This window comes from Neurospora crassa, linkage group I, assembly GCF_000182925.2.
Source record: "Neurospora crassa OR74A linkage group I, whole genome shotgun sequence".
Lineage (NCBI taxonomy): Eukaryota > Fungi > Ascomycota > Sordariomycetes > Sordariales > Sordariaceae > Neurospora > Neurospora crassa.
The window spans coordinates 5,526,110-5,552,300 of NC_026501.1; the positions used below are offsets into that span (position 1 = coordinate 5,526,110).

The following is a 26,191-nucleotide window of genomic DNA, read 5'->3' on the forward strand; positions in this document are numbered from 1 at the left end:
TAAACCCTATCGAATATTCCATACTGTCCGCTGTTCTGTTCGCACAGACACCACGGGGCACATGAAATGCTCAACCCGGTTTCCTGGTCCCATGAATCATTGGCGTTACTGGTCTTGCTGGTGCGCCGCTAGCCCCTGAAGTTGAACTTCAACCTCTGGGAGAAGCTACAGGTTATATGGTCAAGCCAAAATGATTAGCTAGAGCTGAACTGAGAATCGCGGGGGGACGCTCTGCTAAAAGCGGCATAGGGCGGCAGTGGCTTGCATTCTGGATGCTGGACAGTGGGCTACAATCGGCCTTGGGCTAAATTAACAAGAAACCATATTACCTGGCACATCGAGTCCATTGATGTGCGTTGCCATGAGTTGGGAATGGAGGAAGGAATAGATTACGTAGAGGCAGATATATGTAGCTGCATGGGAGAATGAGAAATATCAGACAACACGAATGTATGTATGGTAAAACAATGATGGGGTAGGTAGATATATACGTCAGTTCTTGATAATATGTATTCCAAAGCAGGTCTCGTATAAGGGCCAAAAATCCAGAAATCCAACGGTCATCGAGTTGGTGTCTCGGGAGCGAAAACAGCATCGTCATAATTCATACACGAAGTTAGCCCTCACCTCACCCAGTACCCGCCATCTCGCTCAGTTCTCCGTCTCAGTCGCATCCTCATACTCCGCCTCCGTCTCCGTGTGCTCGCCCTGTGTAGCCTCCTCATACTCAGTTTGATCGGTTTCCTCCTCGGGGCGAACAATCTCGACTGTGGAATCGCCAATGGAACGTTGCTCAAGACTGTGTTCGGACTCTCTCTGTGTGGCCTGTCCCTCCTGCTCGGCATAAGGGGGCGGGGCAAGATTCTCGCCACCCTCAACCCATACCTTGTTGAGCTCCTTCTCGATCTCCTCACGGCGTGCCTTCCACTTCTCGACCTGCGCAAGACGTTCGCGAAGATCGTGCAGTTCGCGCTCAACATGCATCTTCTCGCTCTCGGTACCGATGCGCTGCAGCTCCCACTCATCGCCTCGCTCCCCCATGCCGAGAACGAGATTGTACATGTGGTACTTCTTGAGAGAAGCTCGAGTAGAAATAGTGATCAAAGCTGCGCATAGAGGTTAGCATCGAGTCCTTCTAATAATACCGGACTTGATACGTACTGATTCCCTTTTCCTTGCAAGTCTCGTAGAGCAGTCCCTCGACATCGCTGGAAACTGCGCTCGTACCTTCATCGATGAAGGCATACTGTGGCTCGTGGTACAGTAAGCGCGCAATAGCAAGCCTCTGCTTTTCACCACCACTCAGAACGTCCTTCCATTCCTTGCGGGTGTCCCAGCCACCTTCACGTTCAGGCAAATATCCAAGACGGGCTTGGTCCAGGGCGCGCTTCAAGTCGTACTCGTTCTTGCGCTTCTCGCGCATGTCGGCCTCGCCGTCGGGATAGATGACCTGATCACGGAGCGTACCGATGCTAAGGTATGGCCGTTGTGGGAGGAACATGATGCCATCTTCGCCGTTGTTTTTTGGTCGACTCACAAGACCCCTATACACTGGCCAAAGCCCAGCGATGACTCGCGCAATCGCACTCTTACCCACGCCGTTAGGCCCAGATATCTGTGATGCACGATATGTTAGCTAAAGCAATATTGGGATCTGACCGCGGGACAAAAGCGTACCAGGAGATGCTCGCCACGCCGAACAACCATGGAAAGAGATTCGAGAAGCTCCTCGCCTCCCTGTGGCCACAGCGCAGGAGCAACAATGGGCACGTTCTCCAGGCGGACACCGTCAAAGCCCTTCTGAATGGTACCCTGTACGTCTGACAATGAGTAGAGTTCGTTTTCGCGACCTCTGACGTAGTATGCATTCGCGTGGGCTCTGTGAAGAGTGGAAATCAGTGTATACACGCGACTGGTGTAACCGGCCAACTCTGAAAGATCTTTGATGGAGTACATCATACGACCACCAGCATCGGCAAGCGAGAGCATGAGGCGCTTGTTGGTAATGAAGTCCTTCATGCGGGTGCGTTCGCGGCCGCCCTTCTCGGCGTGCTCTGCCTGTTGCTCGCTTGCCCCCCCAAGACCTCCCCAGGCTGGCAGGAAGACAGGAAGAGAAGAGAGGAGATAGCCGTAAGCGCTCCAGCTGTATTTGAGGATGAAGTCTTCAAGGATGTTGTATCTGATCTTGAGCATGTAGATACCCTCCATCCAGTTCTTGAGAGACTTGAATTCCCTGTTCAGAAACGTCTTCTCCATCTCGGCGCCGCCATAGAAAGCGATTTCCTCCGCGTTTGCGATTAGGCGTGCATGAAGTCCTCTAAAGTCACCTTCCTTCCGTCCTTCCACTGCCTTGAGTTTGCCGAAAGGTGGCGAGAGTCGACGCAGGATGCTGGCCGTCAAGAAGTAGTTGCTCAGGAGACCAGTGAGAGCCAGTGGGCCGAGCGAGCGGTAAAGTTGGTAGTTGAACACGCAAATATCGACAAATGGCTTTCCAAGAGAGGAGTAAAGGTTAGCGGCAGCAGCACAGAACAAAGTCAGATCCTGAGTGATGAACTGATCTGCTCCCTGTCCGACCCCACCATCCAGGTTCGACAATTTGTAGTAGTTGAGGTTATCGTTCAGATACAAGTCGTGGATGTACCGGGTAAGACGTGTTCGGAAAGCAATCGACACCTTAGACTCGAGGTATTTGATGGTAGCGTTGACATAGGAAGCAAAACCGCCCAGTCCACACCACTTAACAATACCCAAGAGGAACTGCTTGCCATTCCCAGCCACCAGATCACGCACAATCTCACCATCTAGGCGGGCAACGACTAGAGAAAGGTAAGTACGGAGCATGAGGAAGATTCCGTGGCTAACAAGCAAGCCGGCCTCTTTGCTCTTCCATCGAGGCACCATAATACTCATTAGACTGAGGAATTGATGGAGGAAGGCAAGGTTAAGGCCGGGTTTCGTCTGAGCCGAAGGGACGTGACCGTCGCCGAGGCCTGAGACCCGTGGGGGATTTAGGAACAGACGTCTATGGGCCTCAAAGGTGAGCGGCTTCGTACTATGGATAACGACCTTGGAAGTGCCGTCCTTGTAGGGTACGTAAATAGTCCTCGATCCGTCCTTGTTGTGCAACCATGAGTTGGTGCGCACCAACTTCCGGCCTTGCTCCCTATCCTCACGTCGGCGCCTCCACCATCTCCGCGTACCCTCGCCAGATAAGATGATGGATGTCGCAAGTGCGAGGGTCGCGAGAAGACGTGTCGTCCTGGTCGTCGTCTTCAATTTGGAGCGAATAAGCTCAGTGTATTTGTTGATGAAGGACGCGATGGCCTCCTCGGCCGCGGAGCCTCGTAGGGTTGATTGCGCCGCCATGATGCCGATGGGCGTCGCTACCGTCGCTGGCTTCCACTTCAGGCAGTATCAAGTCCCGATAGATCCTCGGGGATCAACGGCCAACGCTTGCCCTTAGCATCCGGTTGAACACAAATCACGCGCGACCGGGCGCAAGATAATACAGACGATGCGATGATTGTGCGTCGTGTGGTCTCGAAGGAAGTTCGCTCCAGCGATATGTGGACAGCGGGGATCGCGAGTTGTTGAGGTTGGGCTTAAATGTAGAGGGACAAATGACCGATGGGAACTGGAGGGAACGCTTGTCTACACTACTATAAAGGCCGAAACGATGTCGACAGGATGATGACGGATCGAAAACTGGCCAAATGCCGTGTCCAGGCAAAGGATGGTTAGCATGGCGGCCAACAGTAGCATAGCCGTGACATGTGATCGATACACCGAATTGACCCCCGGTCCGGTGTTTGGACTGCGAACATTCCGAGGTGCGCGGCCAGAAGTTGAATATGAACCAATGAGAGGCGGCCAGTTCACCATCAGCAATGAGGAACGTCATCATTCCCACACTCAATCGCCTGTGCAGTCTTGGCAAGAGGTGTGTGTGCGTGCACACACACACACCGCATTTGACAAATCTGGCCATTTGACATCGCTTTATACGACTCAACTCAATCGTTTAACATCGAAATCTGGCCAAAACTAGTGCAAAAAGTCGATATTTTAATACTCTACGTCGTACAATTATTTATTTTAATATTTACATTGTCTTTTAAACTATTATTAATATAATATATTATCCTAATACCTATTAAAAGGTATTAATAATAATAATATTAGTAAATAACGAATATCCTAATAACGTCGTTGAGACTACTAGTATAAGTATAAAGAGTATATAGAAATATAAGCGTATTCTATCGGATATTAGTAAAGTATTTTTACCGTCGCGAGCTTCCTAAAATACTAGAAAGCTTCTTATATAGGCGCTTGAAGTACGGCGTATACTATATTACTCCCTATACTTTATTAATTATAATTAATATTATAAAAGAAATTATAAACCTCCTCGTATTAAAACCCAATTTATACTTCGATAAGATTTATGCCTTTTTAGCCAACGAGTATAATATATATATTTTAATTAAGATTGTACGGCAGTACCTTCGATAGGAGAAGTAGAAGAAGAAGCGACTTTATATAAAGGTATTATAATAATCCCTTATATTAGTAGCCGAATAAATATTAAAAATCTCTTTATTTACTATAGAGATATTCGTATTCTATAATGAGTTTGGTATAGACTGAAGGGACGGCGCTCGTCGTACTAGCTAGGCACCCCGTAGCGCTATTGCGATAATATTAAGCAAATTCGTATACAGCACGCGGTATTACCTCCTCTTAATTATTATAATAAATAGGCTACTTAATATACTAGTATTTAGAAGTGCAACGGATTTAACCGGGGTTTAGGATTAGATAGTAAAATATTTATTCCTTAAAATAAATTTATTTCCCGGTTGTAATAGTATTTTAATAATAGATAATGTTAATTAGCACTCCCGTACCGAATTCTAGTACGTATATAATTAGAAGGGGGTTCTATTATAGTATTTACTATTGTATTCTCCCGAATTTAACCCTATTGAGGTATATTTTAGTAACTTCAAATAGTAATTTAAAAGGGTATATTGTAACAAGGGCAATAATAAAATATTAAACAACGATTTTACTATATTTCTTAAACGATTAGCGTAGGATGTAGGTTATAGAGTATAATAGATCCGTAGCTATTTTAAGAATATAAAGCTAGTAATAGATTAATTTAATAATATTAATAAAGAGTATGGCGAGTTGTATATTAACGAGCTAGTCGAATATAGAGAGACGGGTATTATATTTAGGCGGCGGTAGAGAATATAGAAGGGAAAAATGGATTTATATATATTAAATTGAATTATATATTAAAAATGCTAGAAATGTTAGAAATACTAAAAGTGCTAAAAGTATTAGAAATTGTATTTATTTATATAATAATACCAAAATGCTAGAAACCCCCCTCTTTCATTATAAATTAATTCGTAATATTATTATTGTTCGCTAGGACTATTAGTAATAGTACTACCCGCTATAGAAGCGAAAATTCTAGTAATACTGTATTCGAGTATAATATTAAATCGCGGGTCTAAAGTATATATTAGTTAATTAAATTATGGTAATAGGGGTTAGAAGGTATACTTACTATAGTTTAACTATATTACCAATACCGTATACTTAATTTTAAAGAAATTTTTAATACCGTCCCTAAATACTATATAGAGGTTGTAATTAAACCTTAACCTTGTAAATTACTCTACCGGCTACTCTCTAAGCGTAAATATATTGGGTAGCGCCTCTTTATTCCAGAATTTATTCTTTAAAGCAATTAAAATTCTATATACTAGTACTACTTTAGTTAATAATTTAATATAATAATACTTATAGAATGCTTTAAAGAATTCGGTAATAATCTTTTTAGCCGGCCGACTAAGCGGGGCGGGGGGTAGTAGTAACGAACGAAGACCGAGAATTGAGGGTACGGACGGATATAGTATAAATAACTCTCCGGCCTCTATTAGGGAATCTCTAATCTCCTTACCCTCATCCTCCTCGCCCGCTATTAATAGTAGTACAATTAATAGCGGTACCGGTAGTTAAATAAATACTATAGTCGCTATAGAGATAGGAGGAGGGTTAGCGTTAGTATACTTAGCAACGAGAGTCTTGCAGTCGGTTGGGTACCTATAGAATATAGTAATAAAATATTCTAACGGTATAGATAAATTAATAATTACTATTTTACTTAGTAAGGGGAAAGCGCTTGCTATATTATAATTATAGTTATTAATAATTACCGAATTAGTAATAGAGCCGCCGGCGGTATAAGGTAGTTAAATTTAGGGATATTGAAAGTAGGGAGGGAAGTACTAGTATAGTAGCGGGTATGGCGGGTATAGGGGAGGAGGGTATAGTTAGTATAGACCTTTAAAATTATCCTTCCTTAGTATAGTTTGTAATAGACTATTTATAGTTTCTATATTAGTATTACTATTATTACTATTAATATTATTAATAATATTAATATTAATTAGTAGACTATTACCTCCTCCCTTACGTTTATTATTACTATTACTAGTATTAGAGGCGGCTACTACCTTATTACCTAGTATATTTCGTACTAATTCAAATAGTAGATTAACTATTGTAACCTTCTCTAGTAATATAGCGCGTACTTACTTACCTATATTTTTAATATTAAGGTTATAATAGGTTATACTTTTATTTATAATGTAGTATATTTAATATTTAATAGCCTTATTGTAATTCTTATATTTATAATTAAGATTGTACGCTTATACTTATACTAATTCCTAATATACGGTACTGTATAGCTTTACCCCTATACGCTCCTCTTATTACCGGTCCTCCTCTAAATTCTTCTCGACTTCTACTAGTATAGTATTTATTGTAACGTATTTAAATTTCTTAGTACCGGTTAGAGTCTGTAACCCTTATAATAACGGCGTATTAACCGTTTATAGAGTTAAAGTAATAAAAGGATTAATTAAATTATAAAAGGGGGTAGGAATAGAGGGTATATTATTATAGGAGGATAGGGTAGTAAGGATTTTACTAGCGGGCGGGTTAGTTAACCGAAATTTAAATAATATAGTAAAATAGTAGTACTAGCTAGTATAGTAGAAGTACGACTTTATAACAGTCTTATACTTAATATTATTATACCTATTATAAAAATCCTTCTTAGGAATAGTCTTATTATATATAATAACCCTGATATGGACTGCTTGTGCTTTAAAGAACAACCCTACAATTAATGTAAAAGTAATAGTATTCCTGTGTAAAGCGTGATGTAGAAAGAAGAATTAGGAAGAGAGGGAGAGCCGCACGCAGATGGATTGATATAATCTATCTGGGCGGGTCCGCTTCCTTATCTTATCGCTAGGCCCACCCTACCAGGGCGGCAGGGTAATTCCATACGACCGGCATTAACGCTCAATTACTATCTTTAATGCAATACTCTACATACATGAAAAGGATCCGTATTAAGTCCCGGCTCCCAAATTAAAAAAGCTATTATCCTTAGTAATCTAATTTGTCCGTTTAAAATCTTACCTTCTTTCTTCCCGAACCCTTAGGGCGTCCTCTACTACGCTTCTAACCGGGGCGTCCTCTATACCGATCCTAGTATATCGTTAATAATTCCTAATAATTACTTAGACTTTTCTCTGTTATTTAATAATTATACTAATATCCCTATCCTAGCTATTTAATTAAATATTTAACAACTCCTTTAATCTCTTTATACTTCAGAATAACTTCTACCTCGTATTTGTTTTTAAATTGGGAGTCTTCTATTAGTCCCGGAGGGGGTAGGTTGCAATTAAAAACGTCCTTACCGTTAAGAGCGAATAATAAATATACAACGGATATTACTGGGTAAATCTTTATATTCTTTAATAGGTCTAAACGGTATACTAATCTTCTAATTTTATTTAATACTATATACGGACCGGATCGCTACTATAATAACTTCTTAGAAGGGTTGCCGGGTAAATAGTAATTATAATATAATTATAAAAATACTTTATCCCCCTTCTTAAATTGAATATTATAATAATAGTTGTCGTATTGTTGCTTCATGTCGGCGGCGGCGAAGTCTATTGCTAATATTGCGTTTTAATATAAGTATTCTTTAATTACTGGTACCTTAGGATTGTATTCGGTTATAGTAAGCGTATTGAGGGGTTTAAGGAGCTTAAAACTATATAATTGCTTGTATAAGGATATATTAATTGGCTGCGTAAGTACGCTATTTAAATTCTATTAAAGAATTAGTAAGATTTTAAATTAATTTAAATTAAAGAAGGTAAAATAATAAAATTTAATAGCTATTTTAATAGTTTAATTCTTATATTCTAATAATCCGTCGGCTTGGGGGTAGTAAATGGTTATTATAAGTAGCTTAGTACCCTATACTTTCTATATCCTAATTTAGAGCCCGAATATAAATTTACAGTCCCAATCCGAAATAATACCCTTAAGTATACCCTAATCTACTATAATAAATTATTGGGTAAGTACTTTACTTTATTCCTCGGCGGTATATAATGAATAATTAAGTATTAGGAGTATTTACTTAATTGTTTTATTGGTAACGGTTATTAAGGTATTAAAGGTATTATAATTTTCTATTTTCTATAGGGAGTCGGCTATTAATACTTCGGGTAATCTAATAATAAAATTAATTGTAATAACGTTTATAGGTAGGGAATATACGTATTCGGGTTGGATAGGTTAATAATTTCCGTTAGGTAGATTTCTATTAATTTAATTTAATTAATATTTGGGATAATATTTAAAGTATTTTTTAACGAGGCTAGTTTTATAAAGTATAGTTAAATTTTTAAGGTCGTATATTATTTACTATTTATTGAAATAGTATTTTTTATTGTAAATAATATTTAATACTTCTTTAATATAATTAAAGGGGATATTCAATACTTGTAAACTATCCGATTGGTTATAGTAGATAAATTGGTTATTAATAACAAATAGGTAGCCGGCGCGCGAAATTACTCTTCCGTCTTCAGTAGAATCTTCTAGATCTTTTAAGACTTTAACGAATTTCTTATCCTTTTTATATTCGTTAATTAACCGCTAGCGGAATTCATCCGATATTTTTACCTTAGTAACGCTTAGCGTATATTTATAGGGAGATTAATCGGGATGTTCTATAGCCGGGTAGGCCTTATTATCCTTCTATAAATTATTTAACGAGGATTCTCTATTGGGATTTAAGCTATTACTAATTATACGCAAGCAGCTAAGGGCGTCTAGTACGAAATTGAACTTACCCGGAATATAAAAAATCTAGAGATTATACTACGAGAGGTAAATTGATGTATTAATTAAACGCTTATTACTTTAGTCGGTAAACGTTATATATAAATTAGTTTATTTAATAATACTCTTAATTATTAAATAGTTAGTAAGTATAATTACTAGTTAGTTAGCTGAATAAATAATTATATATAATTTACGTACCGCCCAAACGAAGTATATAACCTCCAACTTAAATAGCCCGTAGTAGGTTTCGGCTTTAGTAAGATATTTATTTAAGAATATAATTAATAGTACTTAGCTTATAGGAATTTGCGTACTAGGGCGCTACTTGTACCCGTCTTTTAAATGAAAGGCTATTACGCCGAATCCTCTCTCAATAGAGCTATCGATTTACAAAAAGAACTGCTTATTTGGATTATAATAATAAAGAATATTCGGTTTTTTACCGTTATCGGTACTGCAAAGTACTTCTTAGAATACTCTAAACAATTCGCACTCTTCTATTGTAGGTTTGTATTTTGTAGATACGTAATAATAAGCCTATTTACTTATATTATTTGTTATAATTTTACTAAGCTCTCTTCCTTTTATAAGGAGGGCAACCTTATAATCCTATAATAGCGCTAAAAGTTATATATAGTATAGTACCAGGTAGCGAAGGAATTCCGAACTCCTAATATAGTATTTTAATACTTTAAGTTGGTTTGGGAAGGCTAGGTTTTTTAAGGCTACTATATATTTGGTAATTATTATAAACCCTAATATATTTACTTTAAATCCTAGTAGTTTAATATTCGGATAATTAAAGTACAATTTTTTAGGAGAGATAGAGATACCTTTAGACGTAAATAAATTAAAAATAGCGTCGAAGTATTTTAAATAGTCTTTTAATATATTTGAGGCGATAATAATATTGTTAATAAATATTTAGTAATAAGCTTTATAAAATATTAGGAGTCGGTTTATAAATTATTATACGTACGCCGGGGAGTTCCGGAATCCTATAAGTACAATAATTAGTATCTCTAGTCCTTAATAATTAATAAGGGTTAATCGATCGCAATAGTCCAGCCAAACTCCAAACTAGTAGAAGAAAACTACTATATTAATAATAGTAATAAATCTCTTACTTTGCAATTATACAATAACCTCTAATTATAAAGGAAGTAAGTAATTATTTAGTACTATAACCCTATTCAAAATTCGCAAATTAATAACCAGGCGTCCTTTTACCTTATTTTTTACTATTCTCTAGACTATAAAGATTAGGTAGGTAAATAGGGTTACTTCCTTATATTATTTTATTTTACCCTAGGCGTAGAGTTTATTAAATATTTCGTCTACGATTGCTTAGTCTTTCCTACTTAGCGGATATATCCTAATACTAATCTTTTAATTTTACTAACCCTTAACCAATAGTACCTTTATTATATCTTCTTCTTTAATTTTAACTACTCGACCTTCCTCCTACATATCTTTATATTTATAAATTAAATCTATAAACTCCTATAATTACTTTTTAATATAACCCCTATATATATAGATTCCCTACTTTATAATTTTATTAAGTACGTTGCTATTTATACGGATTCCTAATATAGAGTACTTCTTAGGGATATATAGCTTCCGCTTGTTTTTATTTACTATTAAGGCTTTAGGATTAATAGTCGCTTCATTTCGGGCCTTTTTTTACCTTAAAAGGTTATTAATATAGAAGATACTTGTAGCCGACGTAGGGTTTATTTTTAATACTACTACTTGGGTAAGGGTATTAAATTTAAATTCGCTACCAACTAGGGCCGCTAATAGTATATAAATAGTATCGCGGACTCTTCGGCTACTTTTATTAAAATAATTGTAAATAACAATTAAAATTTAATTAAAGGTAGCTATTCTCTATACTCCCTCCTACAATACTTTAAAAAAGGCTCCTTCATTATTCTCAGTAATTAATCCAATATTAAACCTCTTATTAATTATAGTAGTACTATTTATATTATTCTTTATAAGGACGACTATAGGGGTTTTCGCGTCGATAATTGCGTTAGCCGCCAGAGGATACTTACTATTGAATATAAAGCTTCTTCCTTTGGGTAGTAGTTTATAATTTATTAGGAGGTAGATTTACTAGCTGGGTAGTAGGGTTACTTTTTTCTAAATAGTAATTTTACGAACGTATAGGATATATTAGTAGTCGACTATAAATAGTAGAGTAAAATTTTCTATTAATTTAAATTAAATAGTTCTAGTAGAATAGTCGATATATCCCTGCCTAGTATCTATAAAATTGTTGGCTAACAATATTCTAGCTAATAAATTATTAATTACCTATATAGATTTAACTATCTTTATTAGTATAGGTTTACCATCCTTAATACTAATTAGGTATATATAAAAAGTAGCTTACTTATTGATTGTTTAGGAACCGCTAATACCTTTAATGTAACGAGGCTATTTATATTCGATTATATAGTTAAGGGTCTATAAAAAGTCGCGATCGACTATAGATTTTCCTACTCTAAGGTTGATATATACTTTAGTATTCGGGGATTAGGGGTCTACTTTAATTTTAATATGCAAGTAGGTATAGTTAAATAGTAGGCCGTTTTCAACGTTATAATTATTAAATAAAGGCGCCTCTACGAAGTCGTATAATTCTAATTCCGCTTCCTCCTCTTCCTACGCTAAATAGGAAAGATCTAATGGCATGCCTTCGATACTACTTTACTTAACTTTTGTATAATACTTAGTATATTGGAAGAGAGTGTTCCTAAAAGAGGCTTAGAAGCTGCAGTAGATGTATTTATTTCGTATAGGCTTGAGTTTAGCTGCTTCCGCTTAAACTCTTCTAGTCGGCTTATATTTTCATTAATATTGGCGTACCTCGAGGTTAAATATAAAAATATTATAATATTTGTAATAAGTAAGGGTAGTATTGCAAACGATGTAAGTAATTTCGTTATCCGAGTTTAATACAATAGAATAATCGGATGCAGTTCCGTTGTTGTTGATATAATAGGCTTTATCGGTAGATTATTTATCGGTTATATAGTGAGTTTAGTTTTTATTCCAATTCCGATTGCGCTAGTCCGATTTACGCCGATTCGAATTATACTAATTTATATCGCGCCTACTCGAATTGCAATTGCAGTTTCGGTTATTATTTCTATTTCTATCCCTATAGCTACTTCTATTACCTTAGTACTCCCTCCTACCTCCCTACTAGGGCGGTTTAATTATTAACCTAATATTATTATTTTTAATTAAGGAGTACGTAATATATTTAATATAGGGATAGTACTTAGTGGTTACGGATATTAATATAGCTTTAGCTTCGTCGATTTCCTTAATATAATCGCCGAGCGAGTTGTACTTCGGGGGTTTGAGATAGGTTTAAATATATAAATCTATCTTTAACCAAATTTGGATTATAATACCTATCTAATTAACTAAGTCCTTACTAAGGATATTTATTACTCGGGTGTATTGTAGCTACTTCTATACGAAGTTAGATAGTATATTTTTATTTACAGTAATATCCCTTAAAGTAATTATTCCTTTAGCGAACTTCTTAGTAACTATAATAGGATTTAGGGTTTATTATTTAACGAATATATTTAGTAAGTCTTCGAAGGAGCTTTATTATAATACTTATTTAGTATTTAAAGATACTTCTATATTCTATTATCGAACGGTTAGTCCCCTTAATAAGATTTAAAATATTACCTTTAACTATTGTTCTATTGAGTCGGTAATCGAATTATCTTCGGTGAATAATTGAAGTTGGTCCGTAAAGTAGAAGATATTAGTATAAATTAGATTACGGCTATTTATAATAATACTAAGGTCGTTAGGATCTTCCTAATAAGGGTAGAATTGGCCGATTTCTTCTCTTTTCAATCTAGCTTCAAAGCTGTATAGTCCTAACGACTATTTTTAGTACAACCTTTCCTAATCGAAGGGGCAATTTAGCGGGCCGCGGCCGTTACTATTATTGGGGTTATTATTACTATTATTATTAGAGTTACTAAAATCTCTAATATTTTTATACAATAGGTTAGAAGGCGGGCCGGTTAGCAGGTTTATTAGCAATCTAATTATAACTTTTTAATTAGAGAGGAGGTATTTATATTCTCTAGGAATATAGAAATTTAAATAGTCTTCGGTCTATTACTAAATTACTTAAGGAATAAGAGTTGTAAAGGTAGGGTTGCGCTCTATACCTTAAATAATTTTGTACAATTTATTATATAATATCCCTTCGTTAATTACTTAGAATATAGTAATAGGTGCTATTAATTTAGGTTTAGGGGTAGTTAAATCGATAAACGATGCTTGTAATTGAGACGTTACTAGTTTAGTAACGAAGTACTACTAATCCGACGATTTATAATACTTTTGTACAGTTATTATAATTGGGACCTAAGTTTTATATAAAGGCTGGGCTAGAGTTACTAGGGATAGCCTACTATATAGTTCTATTAGGGTAGTAGGAGGCTTAGGCTAAAGTATTATTATATATTTGCTTCGATATAAAGGAATTATAATATTTTAAAAGCTATAAATAGAAATTTTATTCTAAAAGGGAGGAATAGCTAATTTAATTATAATTAAATATAAAGGATTTCTATATATTAGGGTTAAGGTTCTACTAGGGCTTCCTTCTTCCGCCTAAAGTAATTTATACTTAGTTAGTTAGGTTTTAGTTAGCGGGAATCCTATTACTAGATTAGAATTGTTTCGCTCGGGGGAATCGGAAAATCCTAAGAAAGGGCCGAAAAACTAACCTCCTTAAATCAATAGATTACCGTAATAAATAACGGTATCCTTTAAACTATTAATAAGGAAAGTATTATTATATTATTTATTAATAGTTTTTAAATAATAGGGAGAAAGTTAGTAAGATTTATCCTTGCAGGGATAAAGAACATTCGCTAGTAGTTTAAGATTCTTTATTAAATTAATTACAATTTTAATTAAATAACTTTATCCTATTAGCGTAAAACTACTTAGTTAGGTATTCTAAATTTAAAAGGCCGGGGTTATAGAAGAAAACGAAGAATATTATATAGAATAGTAACTTAGTAATTAGGCTAATAGTAGTACTAGGGTACAATATATTAGAAGATTATCTATTTTAATTATTATTATATTAAGTATAGTATTAATACTTTATTCTATAGTATTTATCCTTAATCCTATATCTTAATATCTCTAATCGTTAGATTTACTAAGGTTATTGAGGGCGATTTCAATATCTTTAATACAATTAGTAATTTCGTCTATTTTAATTCGAAGGCAATTAGTATTACGATCGATTCTTCAATACTAGGCATTTTACTCGTAAATATTTCTATTAATTTTATTTAACGTATATATTATTATTTCCATATTATTTCTAATTCTCTTAGGGGCCTTAAACGTAGGAAGTTTAGTAGGGTTATATTAATTCTCGTTCTAACTTTACAATAGAGGATCGGGAGGTAGTTAATTAATAATCTATTAATTAGGGGGTAAATTCATTATTTTTAATTCGTAATTAAATTATTCGCTAATCGATTTAAAATATATATTTTTTACTAAGGTTCGGAGATCGCAAAGTATTATAGATTATTTAGAGGGTAATATCGTACTAGCATTAGACTTAGCTCAATTAGGTAGGGAGCCAATATCGGGCGGCTTAGTTAGTTATTATAATACTATATTAATTAATAATTTATTAATTTATTAATTTTCGGTTGTTAATACTTAAATACGAAATAAAGTTAAGTAGATGTAAAGGATTAGGAGATACCTACTATCTACCTAAGTTTGAAAGTAGGGGGAAACCTTTCGCGTTAAGGGTGTTTCGCGTGCGCCTACTATAACTTAGCGACTTAAGAGCCTTAAATCTAAGTGGTAAATTGCGTAAGAACTTTAAAAATTCGTTAGGTAGGGTAATATATCGCTCGGCCTACTATAATTCAGCCAATTAACGAGGTGATAGTTTGTTGCGCAATCTACTACGATTCGACTGCTTGATGGGGGGAAGTGCGTATCGCTGTAGTCTATTACGATTCGACTAGGCGAGGGAAGGGTTATTTAAGTAGGGGAGTAATACAATTTACTTAATTCGGTTATTGCGATACTATCCAGCCTACTACGATTCGATTGGATTGTAGGTTTCTGTACGATCTACTATAATTTGATCGATAGAGAAGAGTGTTTGAAAAGGTGACTAGATTAAAATCGTTGCAGCTACTATATAATATAGACTACTTGTGCTTTAAAGAACAACCCTATAATTGATATAAAAGCAATAGTATTCCTATGTAAAGCGTGATGTAGAAAGAAGAATTAAGAAGAGAGGGAGAGCTACACGCAGATAGATTAATATAATCCATCTGGGCGGGTCCGCTTCCTTATCTTATTGTTGGGCCCACCCTACCGGAGCGGTAGGGTAGTTCCATACGACCGGCATCAACACTCAATTGCTATCTTTGATGCAATACTCTACATACATGAAAAGGATCCGTATCAAACTCGGGCGTAGTAGTTATTATAGGTAGTGGCGATATATATAACGTTGTATAAAGAGATTAACTACTTTATTCCTACAACTATATTATCGCTAATAATATCTTCTATATAACTTCATTATATATATAGAATTTCGTTAAATAGTATCGTTTTAAACCGTTATTTATAAAATTTATTATCGTTTTATTTAATTTTAACCTTTCTAGATAAATTACGTTCTTTAATAGTAAGTAATTTAGTACGGTTAATAATAATATATAAACTAATTATATTAAATTAAACCTATATTAAATTAGAGTATTTAGGACGTAGTAGTAGTAGTACTATAGTAACCAATTTATAGGCGGTACAGGGCTAGGCCGGTAGTACCGAAGCAATTAACTTAGTTGGTATCATAGCTGAGCCAGACTGGTTGCCAAGACCACTCCCGTAGCCCGTGCTCCTATCTGAGCCTTCTAGTTGGGCGCATCCTTATCGCATCTACCCGTATTGTTTAATTGGGTACATCCCTTCTCGGGACCCACTTCCTTCCTATATTTAGTCGTACTAGCCAGACTCAGCACTTCTTCTTCCTTTTTACTCCCTATAATTAATTATTTATTACATTCGTTAGATTAGTAGTACTAGCCACTTGCCCAATCTACGTACTGTAATACTTAATTAACTATCCCTTTTCTAATTGGTTGAGTGCGCTTAGCCAATTAGCGATTATAATCTCTCTCTTTCTAATCGGTACCGCCTAGAGTAAGGCTATATTATATTAACCCTTATCCGACCGATAGAACCCGATTTCTATACGTAATTAAACGAAGCGCCTGCTGCCCGACTAGGTTAGCCCTAATACGAGATACGTAAGGTGTTATATAGATTACGTTATTGGAATACTAGTAGGTTTACGATTAAAAGTGGAGGATTATATGTAATTTTAAGGTTCGCTACGCCAATAAAGCGGTCTAGAACCCGGATTTTTTATTTTTCTATTTTTCTACCTTATTAAATTACGTTAGTAACTATTTAATTAGCGCCGTTACGTTATTAATACTATTTACTCAGTTCATTTCAACCCTTTACTTTTACAATCTTCTTAGATTGTATTTAATATTTACTTTCTTCGCTTTACCGCCTTCAATATTAAGCAGCTCAACCTGCCTCCGCTTGAAGACGCTTATTTTTTCTCTTCTTTACTTCGATAACTCTCTCCGGCTCTTTTAGCTAATTACTACTATTTGGAGCTTAATTGCGCAACCCATTTCGGTCAACCTATTAATTGGGAGACTTATTCGCTATGGCCGACTAATAGATTACTATTGAGTAAATGCTCTAGAACTATAACGTAGATATCTAGACTCTGCGCGCCGACCTCAACCTTCTAAACGAGAAGTTCTTATTTTTAGTTAAGACTATTGGCAAGACTCTTACCCCTAAAGTAAAGTTGCCCGATACTAATAAGTTTACCGGAATTAATTTCTCTTTTGAAATTTGGTTGCCTATAATTAAGGTAAAACTTAGGCTCGATAGTAAGGCTATTAGTAATACTAAAGTGTAATTCTTTTACGTTTACTCCCGGCTTGAGGGAAAGATCTAAGCCTTAGTTATATTACAATTAATCCAATCCTCCGACAATAGTATCTTCGACCCTTAAGCTCTCCTTGATTAATTGGCCTATATTTACAACGACCCTAATAAAGTTTAATAAACCGAAGCCGCCTTGCACGCCCTCCAGTAGGGTAACGATACCTTTAATATCTTTATTACTAAATTTAAATATTTTTTTTATAAGGCTTAAGCTAACTCCTAGTTCGAGCCCGCGAAAATCTCTCTCCTCCGCTAGGCCCTCAATAAAGAAATGCGTAAGCGTACTCTATAGATTCGTCCCCAACCAACTACTTACGTGGATTACGTTGAAAAACTAAAGGAGGTTTTTGGATCTATTTACTTTTCCGGCAAGTATAGTAGTAACGGCGGTTATTATAAAGATAAAGATGCTATAAATGGCGATGTTATTTAAATTGCGCTGAGCTTAATTAAGTTTAGTTATGTAGCTTCCTGTGCGGCTCCCGATGAGGCTCTGCTTCCCGCTCCTAATACTATGGTTACGGCTCCCTAAGCTTTAACTTCTCGCGCCCAATTTAATACGGTCGCGGCTTTGTACGATAATAATAATATTAATGATAACGATTCCATTTCAAGTTACGATTCTCGTGCTTCTTATTCGTTAGAAGACTTTGAGCGTAAGTTGGAGCGTATGCATTACGGCGATAGATTAGTTAGATAGGGTTGTAATTTGGATTAATTAGTCCTAAGGATATAGAATTGGGTTGAGGCTCTACGAGTACTTTGATGGTTACGTGGATTGATAGATTTTTGGTGGTTATCCTTCGACTCTGGGTCTAAATCTTTTTTCCGAAGGGGGGGTAATATTATAGCTAAACTAAATTAATTACCAAGACCACTCCCGTGGCCCGTACTCCTATTTGAGCCTTCTAATTGGGCGCATCCTTATTGCATCCACCCGTATTATCTAATTGGGTACATCCCTTCTCGGGACCTACTTCCTTCCTATATTTAGTCGTACTAGCCAGACTTAGCACTTCTTCTTCCTTTTTACTCCCTATAGTTAATTATTTATTACATTCGTCAAATTAGCAGTGCCAGCCACTTGCCCAGTCTACGTGCCGTGACAGTTGGGGAGGCTACCTTACTATTATTATCGCCCAATAGATAAAATAAAGTATTAAGAATCCGCTTCTTAGGGGTAAAGTGGATAGGGAGCTATTATTTAACTTCGTTGTTATTGCTAAAGTCCTTTTCGCTACTAGAAATTTCAATAGGTATCGTAGGCTTAGGGGGGGATAACGGTAGTTTTAGGACTAGGATTGGGATTAACTTTAGTGTAGTAGCCTTCCCTTTTTTAATAGTAGTTTTTTTAATAGTAGTTTTAATAAGAGTAGCCTTCTTTTTAGGTAGAATAATCTTAAGAATAACTTTAATAAACTATTCGGCTTTACGGTTCTTCTTTTTAGGGCGGAATAAAGCGCGTTATAGAGTTATTAAATTAGGATCTTCCTAATCTTAATCCTTATTAAAGTAGATTATTAGCGCGCTACTTCAAATATAGGATTGCTTTACGCCGGCGGATTTTAAATTAAGGATTATCTTGGGAGGTATTGTTGCGATAGATTTAATTAATTATTAGTATTGTAATTACTTTGTACGTTGAAATGGCTTTAAATTAATATAGAAATTGTTGTGAAATGATGAATTTTGACGAAGTTGTACAATACAGAAGTGCGGTGTGTGTGTGTGTGTGCACGCACACACACCTCTTGCCAAGACTGTACAGGCGATTGAGTGTGGGAATAGCTGCATCGCTTTCAAAGGCCCACTCTTGTCCTGGGGAAAGCTGGGGAAGGTATCTAGCACAGACCATCTCCCCCAGGTTCCCCATTGTCCAGGCAGAGTTGTCCAAGGTTCGTCGGCTCATCTTATTAGCCATGGGCTGAGGAGTATCTCCAAATCTGGCTCTCCTGTTCTGTCGGACCTTGTGTCACTTGAGTGGACTTCTTTGCCAGAGAGATGGCCGCGCCAAAACAGTCAGCTTACACTCACGGTTAGGCAGCCCTGACCTGCTAGGGAGTCCAACTTAACAAGATCGCTTTAGTATTCGATCTGGAGTGTTTCAGTGTTACTTTGGCGAAGACAGGGCAACCCTCGCAAGAGCCAAAGAACCCGAGATCGAAGCTCGAGAGAAGAGGTGGAGGAACTTCCAACCCCGCGGTTATAGGACATCACCGTCGGTTCCAAGGACTTGGGTTTTGGCCTCTCTTTCTGGCCTGGCTTGCTTGCCGTCACTGCTTGCTTGGGTCGGGAGCACGCAGCTTGCTTGGGTACGAGCGTCCTATTTGCGGACCATATGGCACTGCGTCTTGTCTTATGCTCGCGTTGTTGCGGCTCTTATTGGGAGTGCTGGACGGGGGCGGTATCAATTCCCGCAGACGGATCTCACAAGAGCTTATGGTCTCAATCCGCGTTCTCCGCGTCAGGTACGAAGGTCAGGTATGCATGCAGAAAGGAGGTGAAGATGCGCACACGGCTTCGCGGCTCCTTGGCTGCTTTGACTTTTTCAAAATTTGATAGGACCACGGAACGAGTTGGTGAGCAACAAGACCCCAAAAGCAAGCGCTTTGGATAAGTATCCCTTTGTATGAATTCGGCCATCCGACAATCCGCACTCGTCAATCCACCAAGAGCTCGAGTTCATCAAAAAGCTCTCTGCGCTCTTCAGCGTCGACTACTGTGCAAAGAAGCTCTGGTTAAAGTGGACGAAACTGTGATGAGCACACAGTATACGGCGGCCGATGTGAATGGTCACGGATCACCACAGCGCATGGTCCCGAATCCAACCCATCACTGTAACGGGCGCCAACGTGGCCAATCACGAGGCCCAGTTGCAGCTCCCAGGCTCCTTTGGCTCTGGAACGGTCGCTGTCAACTGGGGCTGCTCAGGGCTGGACGAGGTCTAGCATCCCCGGGCCGAGGAATGCGGATGACAGAAGGGGCACCCAGCATTCTGCAGGGCGAGTGTGGATTGGTTTTGTCTGTTGATGGAGCCGTAGAGGCCATTGTGGACTCTGACAGCTGGGTTGCCCTGGAGAGTGCCGTTAGAGCCAGCGAGTTGGCTGTCGACGTCGACGGACATCGAAGGGAGTTATTCGATGATGAGCTACTTGAAACATGCTGACAGGGGCCGTGGAGATTTGATCATCTATGCGACGTCTAAATGGCAGAATATGAGCAGGAATTCCACTCATTCATTGAAGCATTTCCGGTACCTTGTTAGACTTGTGTCTCTCGTGGGGATGCACTCATAAACCGGTGCCCTGGCATTGGACCCATGAGAAAAAGAATGGAGCCTGCCTCTTTGCCTATGGGAACAGCCGTGGCTGCTTCATTTTACCCCTACCATCCTTATTAAGGAGCCTCACTGGCTAGTTCAGTGCGCAACTGTAGAGAGATTTGAGACCAGAACCAGGTCAATCTTGTTATTGCTTGCTGGAAGGCTTGAACGTGCGACAACCTGGGTCAAGTTTCTTCTCTTCTCACCGATTGAAGGGATTTAAACCTCTACCACAGCGTCTTTGGGGTTCCAGCGTGTAAAGACACGAGGGACAAACGCTCAGCGTATACAGACGCAACAGGTCTCGATGAACTGCTCAAGGTCACCAACAGGCCCAAGCACACGAGACATTCAGAGCGGTCAATAACAAAAGCTGACCTTTGCTGCAGGTTGCCAGTAACGTTGCGAAGTGGTAGCTCGGAGCCAGGCAAGGGGAGCAGAGGACACAGTCGCACGGCCATGGAGGTGAACAGGGTATCTATGTAGCGGAAATTTGACGGGACTGCTTGACTGACAACCTAGCTATGCCTAGCATTGATGGGAGATAAGGCGCCCATGGATGAGATGGGCCTTTTGGGGGGACATTTGACAGCCTCAAGGAACGGGACGGGAGTCCATTGGGTTCCACCGATGTCTGACAGTCAGCGCGTTCCGCCGGGCATTATATAGGTATGTAAGATAGCTATTATCGACTGCAATTGCACCGTTGATAGGTAGGTGAGCTCGGAGCCTTTGGTTTGTGAGAAAAGTCAGCGTGAAGACGCAAGGTGTTGTCCAATACAGAGGTTAGCGTATGCGCGGTAGCTCTGCCGGACGGGGCCATGCTGGATTCCTTTGAATATGAACCGACGGAAATTGTTCTCGGAGTGCTGTGGTGCTGGGCACTTCCACTTTCACTACCTTCTTCAGATGCCGTATCGATACTAGGTCTGTGGAGATACCACCATGTTGAGAGTTGACCACCCCCCCACGGCCCAGCTTGGGAGGAATAAAACCCCCTCTTCAGCCCAAAGGCTTCTAGACCCCGAGAAAGAACGTGTCGGATGAGAAAGACGAAACCGAGAAACCAAGATCAAGTGCAACAGAAAAGAAAAAGGAGAGTGGGTGAGGTGGGCAGCAGCAAACATCACGACCGGGACCCTCCATCCTTACGACGTGCAGCAGCGGGACCGGACTGCACGAATTTAGCGGCTGCAGGTGGTTGTGGGTACTTTGTGGGTGCAAAGAGCCGATGGACTGTGTTAGCGCATTTCTTGTTCCATGCCAATGCCCACCACTAAAATTGCATGGCCAGCTATCCCATCTTATCCTGCTGCACTGCGCAGGGCCGTACTGGCGTCGACTGATGGTCATTCGGTCGCTGGCTAATCTCTTCGGGGCAATCCACTAATCCTCTCTCGTCGCATCCGCTTCCCAATCGTCCTCTCTGCGCCGTGAACAATCCTAGAAGCGACCCCATAACCTTTAAAGTCAATCATTTCGCTTGCGCTCTCACGACCTCCAGCTTTTGATACGCCCTTCTTTCCCTCTTTTCTGCATCTGCCCAACCCTCCGGCCCGTCCACCACGTCGTCGCCGTTTCTCCTTCTTTGGCCCGCCCTTTTGGTCCTCGATACCCCTTCTTGATCTTTGTTTTTGTGCCCTTCTAGGTTCTGGGTCCTTTCTGGCTAATCAAGCACGCAAGGCGTGCCCGTGTGTGACTGTGTTTCTGGTCGACCTCCTGCCGACATACCCCCCGACGCTTTCGGCCTCCGCGCGCCAATTTTCCCACCTGCAACGGCAACCGCGGCCGGAATCAGCGTTGTCGCGATCATTATCTCTCTTTACTTTTTGCGGAACTCGAAGCCTGTCGCCTACCTATCGACCAGACGGCCGAAACCCGTTAAGGAGTCCAGGGCCTCCAAGGGCTAATACCTACTCTCCCGAACGAAGGGTAGTATAGGGGCTAGGCCTTATTAGATTGGCGAAAGCTGGATTCGGTTGGGAACAAGAGGTTGGTGACTTTTTTCTCTTCTTTACAATTTCAATGCAGTCCAACGTTCCAAACAGTTCGTTTCACCTTCGTTGTTCCTGTCTCGCTGGCTGCCTCTGTCGCTGCCTGCCATCCACGTTGCCACTGATCGCATCGCGCTGCCCCCATTCCCCAATTAATTGGTGCTGCAAGGCTGTCAACGGGTCTCCTACGCCTTACTATTCAAACCCAACCGCCGCAAACTTCAGCTCCTACTACGACGCAATCCCTAAGACCACGCGCTGATAGCTCTCTGCGTTGAGGGGTCCAGACATTCATTTTCTATCCGTAATCAAAGACACCATCTAAAATGGCATTGAGCGCGGACGACACAACCCTGTCAGGCCCTGGCAGTTCGAAGGAGATGCGGACCCACGACGAAGCAATGGCAACTAAAAGAGGTAGCGACCGCCTACGTGTGACCTTTCGAATCACAGTCATGATTTATGAGCCTTTCAATTTTCATGCAGTGCAAATGGGCTAATTGGCGGTATTACAGGCGACCGTGACAGCATCGGTGGAAACTCGAGAAACTCAAGAAGCAGTACGTTATATTGGAATTTGGACGGCAACCCATTTATTAACCAGTTGTGTACAGGAACTAGAGCAACCGCCGCCATGAGCAACTCGAACCCGGTAGCGCCCAAGAAGAAGAAGGGCGGCTTCCTCGCCATCTTTGGCTGCTGCGGCGTCCCTGATGATGCGAACGGCCTCGACACCCCGGTACCAAGCAACAAGCTCGACAGGATCCCCGTTAGACCGGCGACCGCGAGCAGGCGAACAGCAACCCCGTCCGAGCAGCCCTCCGCGAGCAAGACCCATCTTTCTGAGAAGGAGCCAGCTCAGCAATCTCAGCCGACCCAGGAACAGTCGAAGAACGGGAAGCGGGTATCAGGAACGAGTACTCAGGATCAGTCGACAGTTGGCGAAAAGGATGGAGAGTCAAAGCAGACAACGATCGTTGGCCCCGGCTCAAGTAGCCCACTGGCATCGGTAGAGCCGCCACAGCAGACCAACAAGGAAGTGGAGGTGGTTGAGGAGGTGGTCAATGAGAAGGACGAGGAAGGGGACGTGCAGATGCCTGATGCCGCTGAGGAATCACAACAAGCTTCACATGCGGCCGATGCCACGACTGAGGAATCGTACACAAACCTTCCCCCGCCACCTCCGGGCCCGGTTCCCGCAGCTACAACTACGCCAACAAGCGGCGCGCTAATTGAGAGCCCTCCGGTCTTTCCTCCCGACCAACCTCAGAAGTTCCTACTGCCTCCTCAAGCACCTGAGTTCAAGGGTAAGAAGTGCCTTGTTCTAGATTTGGATGAAACCCTCGTACACAGCTCCTTCAAGGTTAGTTCTGCACCCATCTTCCTACTTTCTAGTTCGCTTGCTGACAGTTCGAATTATAGATCCTTCACCAGGCCGATTTCACGATACCTGTTGAAATCGAAGGCAACTACCATAATGTCTATGTCATCAAGCGGCCAGGTGTAGACCAGTTTATGAAGAGAGTTGGCGAGCTTTACGAAGTTGTTGTCTTCACTGCATCGGTTTCCAAGGTATGTGAAATGGAACCATTCAAAAGCTTTTGGCAACTCAAATACTAACGATGCTCAGTACGGTGATCCGCTGCTGGACCAGTTGGACATCCACAATGTTGTCCACCATCGTCTTTTCCGCGAAAGTTGCTACAACCATCAAGGAAACTACGTCAAAGACCTGTCACAGGTTGGACGTGACCTTAAAGACACCATTATCATCGACAACTCACCAACCTCGTACATTTTCCACCCTCAACACGCCGTACCCATCAGCAGTTGGTTCTCAGATGCGCATGACAACGAGCTATTGGATCTCATTCCCGTTCTAGAAGACCTTGCTGGTGCCAACGTGCAAGACGTTAGCCTGGTTCTGGACGTCACTCTTTGAAGCGTTCAGCTTGAAAGCTTTCCGTGTTGATCATACACCTCGCGTATGTATGGCCCAAAGGCCCGTTCATTGCGGAGTGTTTTGGTTCATATTTGTCTCAAGCGAAGAGGCGTAACTGCGTCATACTGTCTAATCATCTAAATCTGGCCTGGGCGGGTTTCGCAGACATGACTATTTGGTTACGACCCCACCTTCACAGATCCGAGAGATTACGGCCACCCGAATGGCGGCCCGTTGCATATGAAGGGATATGCGCAGGATTACCGCTCTTGTGCCTAATCGTTCCAAGCTCCGTCAAATGAAAACGGCGAGAGAAAGTGCTGATGGGTCAGGCATAATTCGAGAATCGATCTGAAAGAAACTGGGGGATTGCTGGCGTGGTGCAACCCAGTGTGAAGCGTAAAAGCCATCCGTACACAGCGACGTCCTTGTCATAACGCCGGGCTTCAACTATCGAACGGCAGGGGGAATGAGGGAGGGAAGAGATGGATGCAGCATCACCCAGTGCCATGATTTCTTGTTCCGAGCTGCCAGCGGAGGAACGGTGTTGTACTGTGGTTGGTTTGTCTTGCTTGTCAGCGGGCGCAAAGTTCTTGCTTAGCGCGCACATACACCCGAGTACTTGTAGGGTGTTTATAGTGTTGTTTTCTTTTGTCAGCTTTTTGTCTTTTTTATCATGTGTCCTCCCGGTTTCTCATCTACTTCTTCTCCCATCGGGCTTCTCTTCTAATTCCCCCTTACTCACAGGCACACTGTTCTTTGTCATAACATGTATACAATGGATGTTTTGAATGCTCGCTCCTTGCTGGCTCGGAGGGATAAAAAAAAGACAACAGCATCTGGCCTCCCGTTATACCCCAGAAATACCCACGCTACTGAATTGATCGAAGCAATTACCGACTCTCTCCAAAGATTCGCTCAGTGGGTAGACCGACGGGTATTAATTGGCTGCCAGGATTCATTTGGCGCAGTGACTTGGATCAAAGGTGCAGAAAAGAACATGGCGATCTGGGCGACACCTTTAGCAAGAAGCATCAGGCCCACTGCGGGTGAATGGTCTCGTTCCCCGCTGCTCACCTCAACTGTTCGTCTAGAATTTACACAACTCCAAGTTACCATCAAAGAAGCATCAGTATCAAACAAGCCACTTGAAGTAATAGATCGACGTTGGCATTCCCGTGTACACTAGAATCCTTTTACCAAATTTCTGGGAGAGACAGGGCAATCGAAAGCCAAAACGGAAGGTTGACGTGACCACACGATTGTGCAGTAGTAGCCTAGAGCCCCCATCAATCAATCGCAAAGCCTCCTCGTATGGGATATTCCAAATCGCAATGGTGACTTGGCCGGTTGAAGCTGCTTTTGGTATATCCCTCTGGGTTCGGTCCCTTACGTAGCAATTAAAAAATATTCGTTCACGGAAGCATCAAGCTCATCGAATTAACGTAAAGCCTTATTATATAGTTCTACACCGCTTCATCGTTCGTTATGCACTTCGTTGCAACAAGAACCTCATGTTGAGCTGATGGCGATGGTGACCACGATCACTGCAGCGATGCAAGGGGCAGGGGACCCTGCAACGTCGCTTGGCAT

At 40.3% G+C, this 26,191-nt stretch overlaps 2 protein-coding genes across 4 annotated transcripts; one reads left to right on the top strand and one right to left on the bottom strand.

Annotated features, from left to right (window-relative positions):
- Nucleotides 1-433: 433 nt before the first annotated feature.
- NCU08382 (peroxisomal half ABC transporter) lies at nucleotides 434-3,791 on the bottom strand. The gene is made up of 3 exons (XM_958836.2): nucleotides 1,678-3,791; nucleotides 1,162-1,615; nucleotides 434-1,106 (listed from the first exon to the last, which is right to left on the bottom strand). Exons 1-3 carry the CDS (start codon nucleotides 3,364-3,366, stop codon nucleotides 652-654), a joined length of 2,598 nt encoding a protein of 865 aa, XP_963929.1. The 5' UTR covers nucleotides 3,367-3,791; the 3' UTR covers nucleotides 434-651.
- Nucleotides 3,792-22,105: 18,314 nt separating this feature from the next.
- NCU08380 (plasma membrane phosphatase required for sodium stress response) lies at nucleotides 22,106-25,905 on the top strand. Of its 3 annotated transcripts, none has more exons than XM_011394899.1 (6): nucleotides 22,439-22,654; nucleotides 22,826-23,073; nucleotides 23,172-23,216; nucleotides 23,271-24,019; nucleotides 24,079-24,228; nucleotides 24,287-25,780. In XM_011394899.1, exons 2-6 carry the CDS (start codon nucleotides 22,983-22,985, stop codon nucleotides 24,596-24,598), a joined length of 1,347 nt encoding a protein of 448 aa, XP_011393201.1. In that variant the 5' UTR covers nucleotides 22,439-22,654; nucleotides 22,826-22,982; the 3' UTR covers nucleotides 24,599-25,780. The 3 variants fall into 3 exon arrangements, with proteins under 3 accessions (XP_011393202.1, XP_011393201.1, XP_011393200.1); XM_011394898.1 differs by having other exon boundaries at nucleotides 22,944-23,073; XM_011394900.1 differs by lacking the exon at nucleotides 22,826-23,073 and having other exon boundaries at nucleotides 22,106-22,654; nucleotides 24,287-25,905.
- The last annotated feature ends 286 nt before the right edge of the window (nucleotides 25,906-26,191 follow it).

Coding starts and splice junctions, on each gene's coding strand:
- NCU08382 (XM_958836.2), bottom strand. CDS start 3,366: ATGGCGGCGCAATCAACCCTACGAGGCTCCGCGGCCGAGGAGGCCATC. Junction 1,616..1,677: donor GGCGTGGCGAGCATCTCCTG/GTACGCTTTTGT, acceptor CGTGCATCACAG/ATATCTGGGCCTAACGGCGT. Junction 1,107..1,161: donor TTGCAAGGAAAAGGGAATCA/GTACGTATCAAG, acceptor CTCTATGCGCAG/CTTTGATCACTATTTCTACT.
- NCU08380 (XM_011394899.1), top strand. CDS start 22,983: ATGGCATTGAGCGCGGACGACACAACCCTGTCAGGCCCTGGCAGTTCG. Junction 24,020..24,078: donor TCGTACACAGCTCCTTCAAG/GTTAGTTCTGCA, acceptor TTCGAATTATAG/ATCCTTCACCAGGCCGATTT. Junction 24,229..24,286: donor TCACTGCATCGGTTTCCAAG/GTATGTGAAATG, acceptor AACGATGCTCAG/TACGGTGATCCGCTGCTGGA.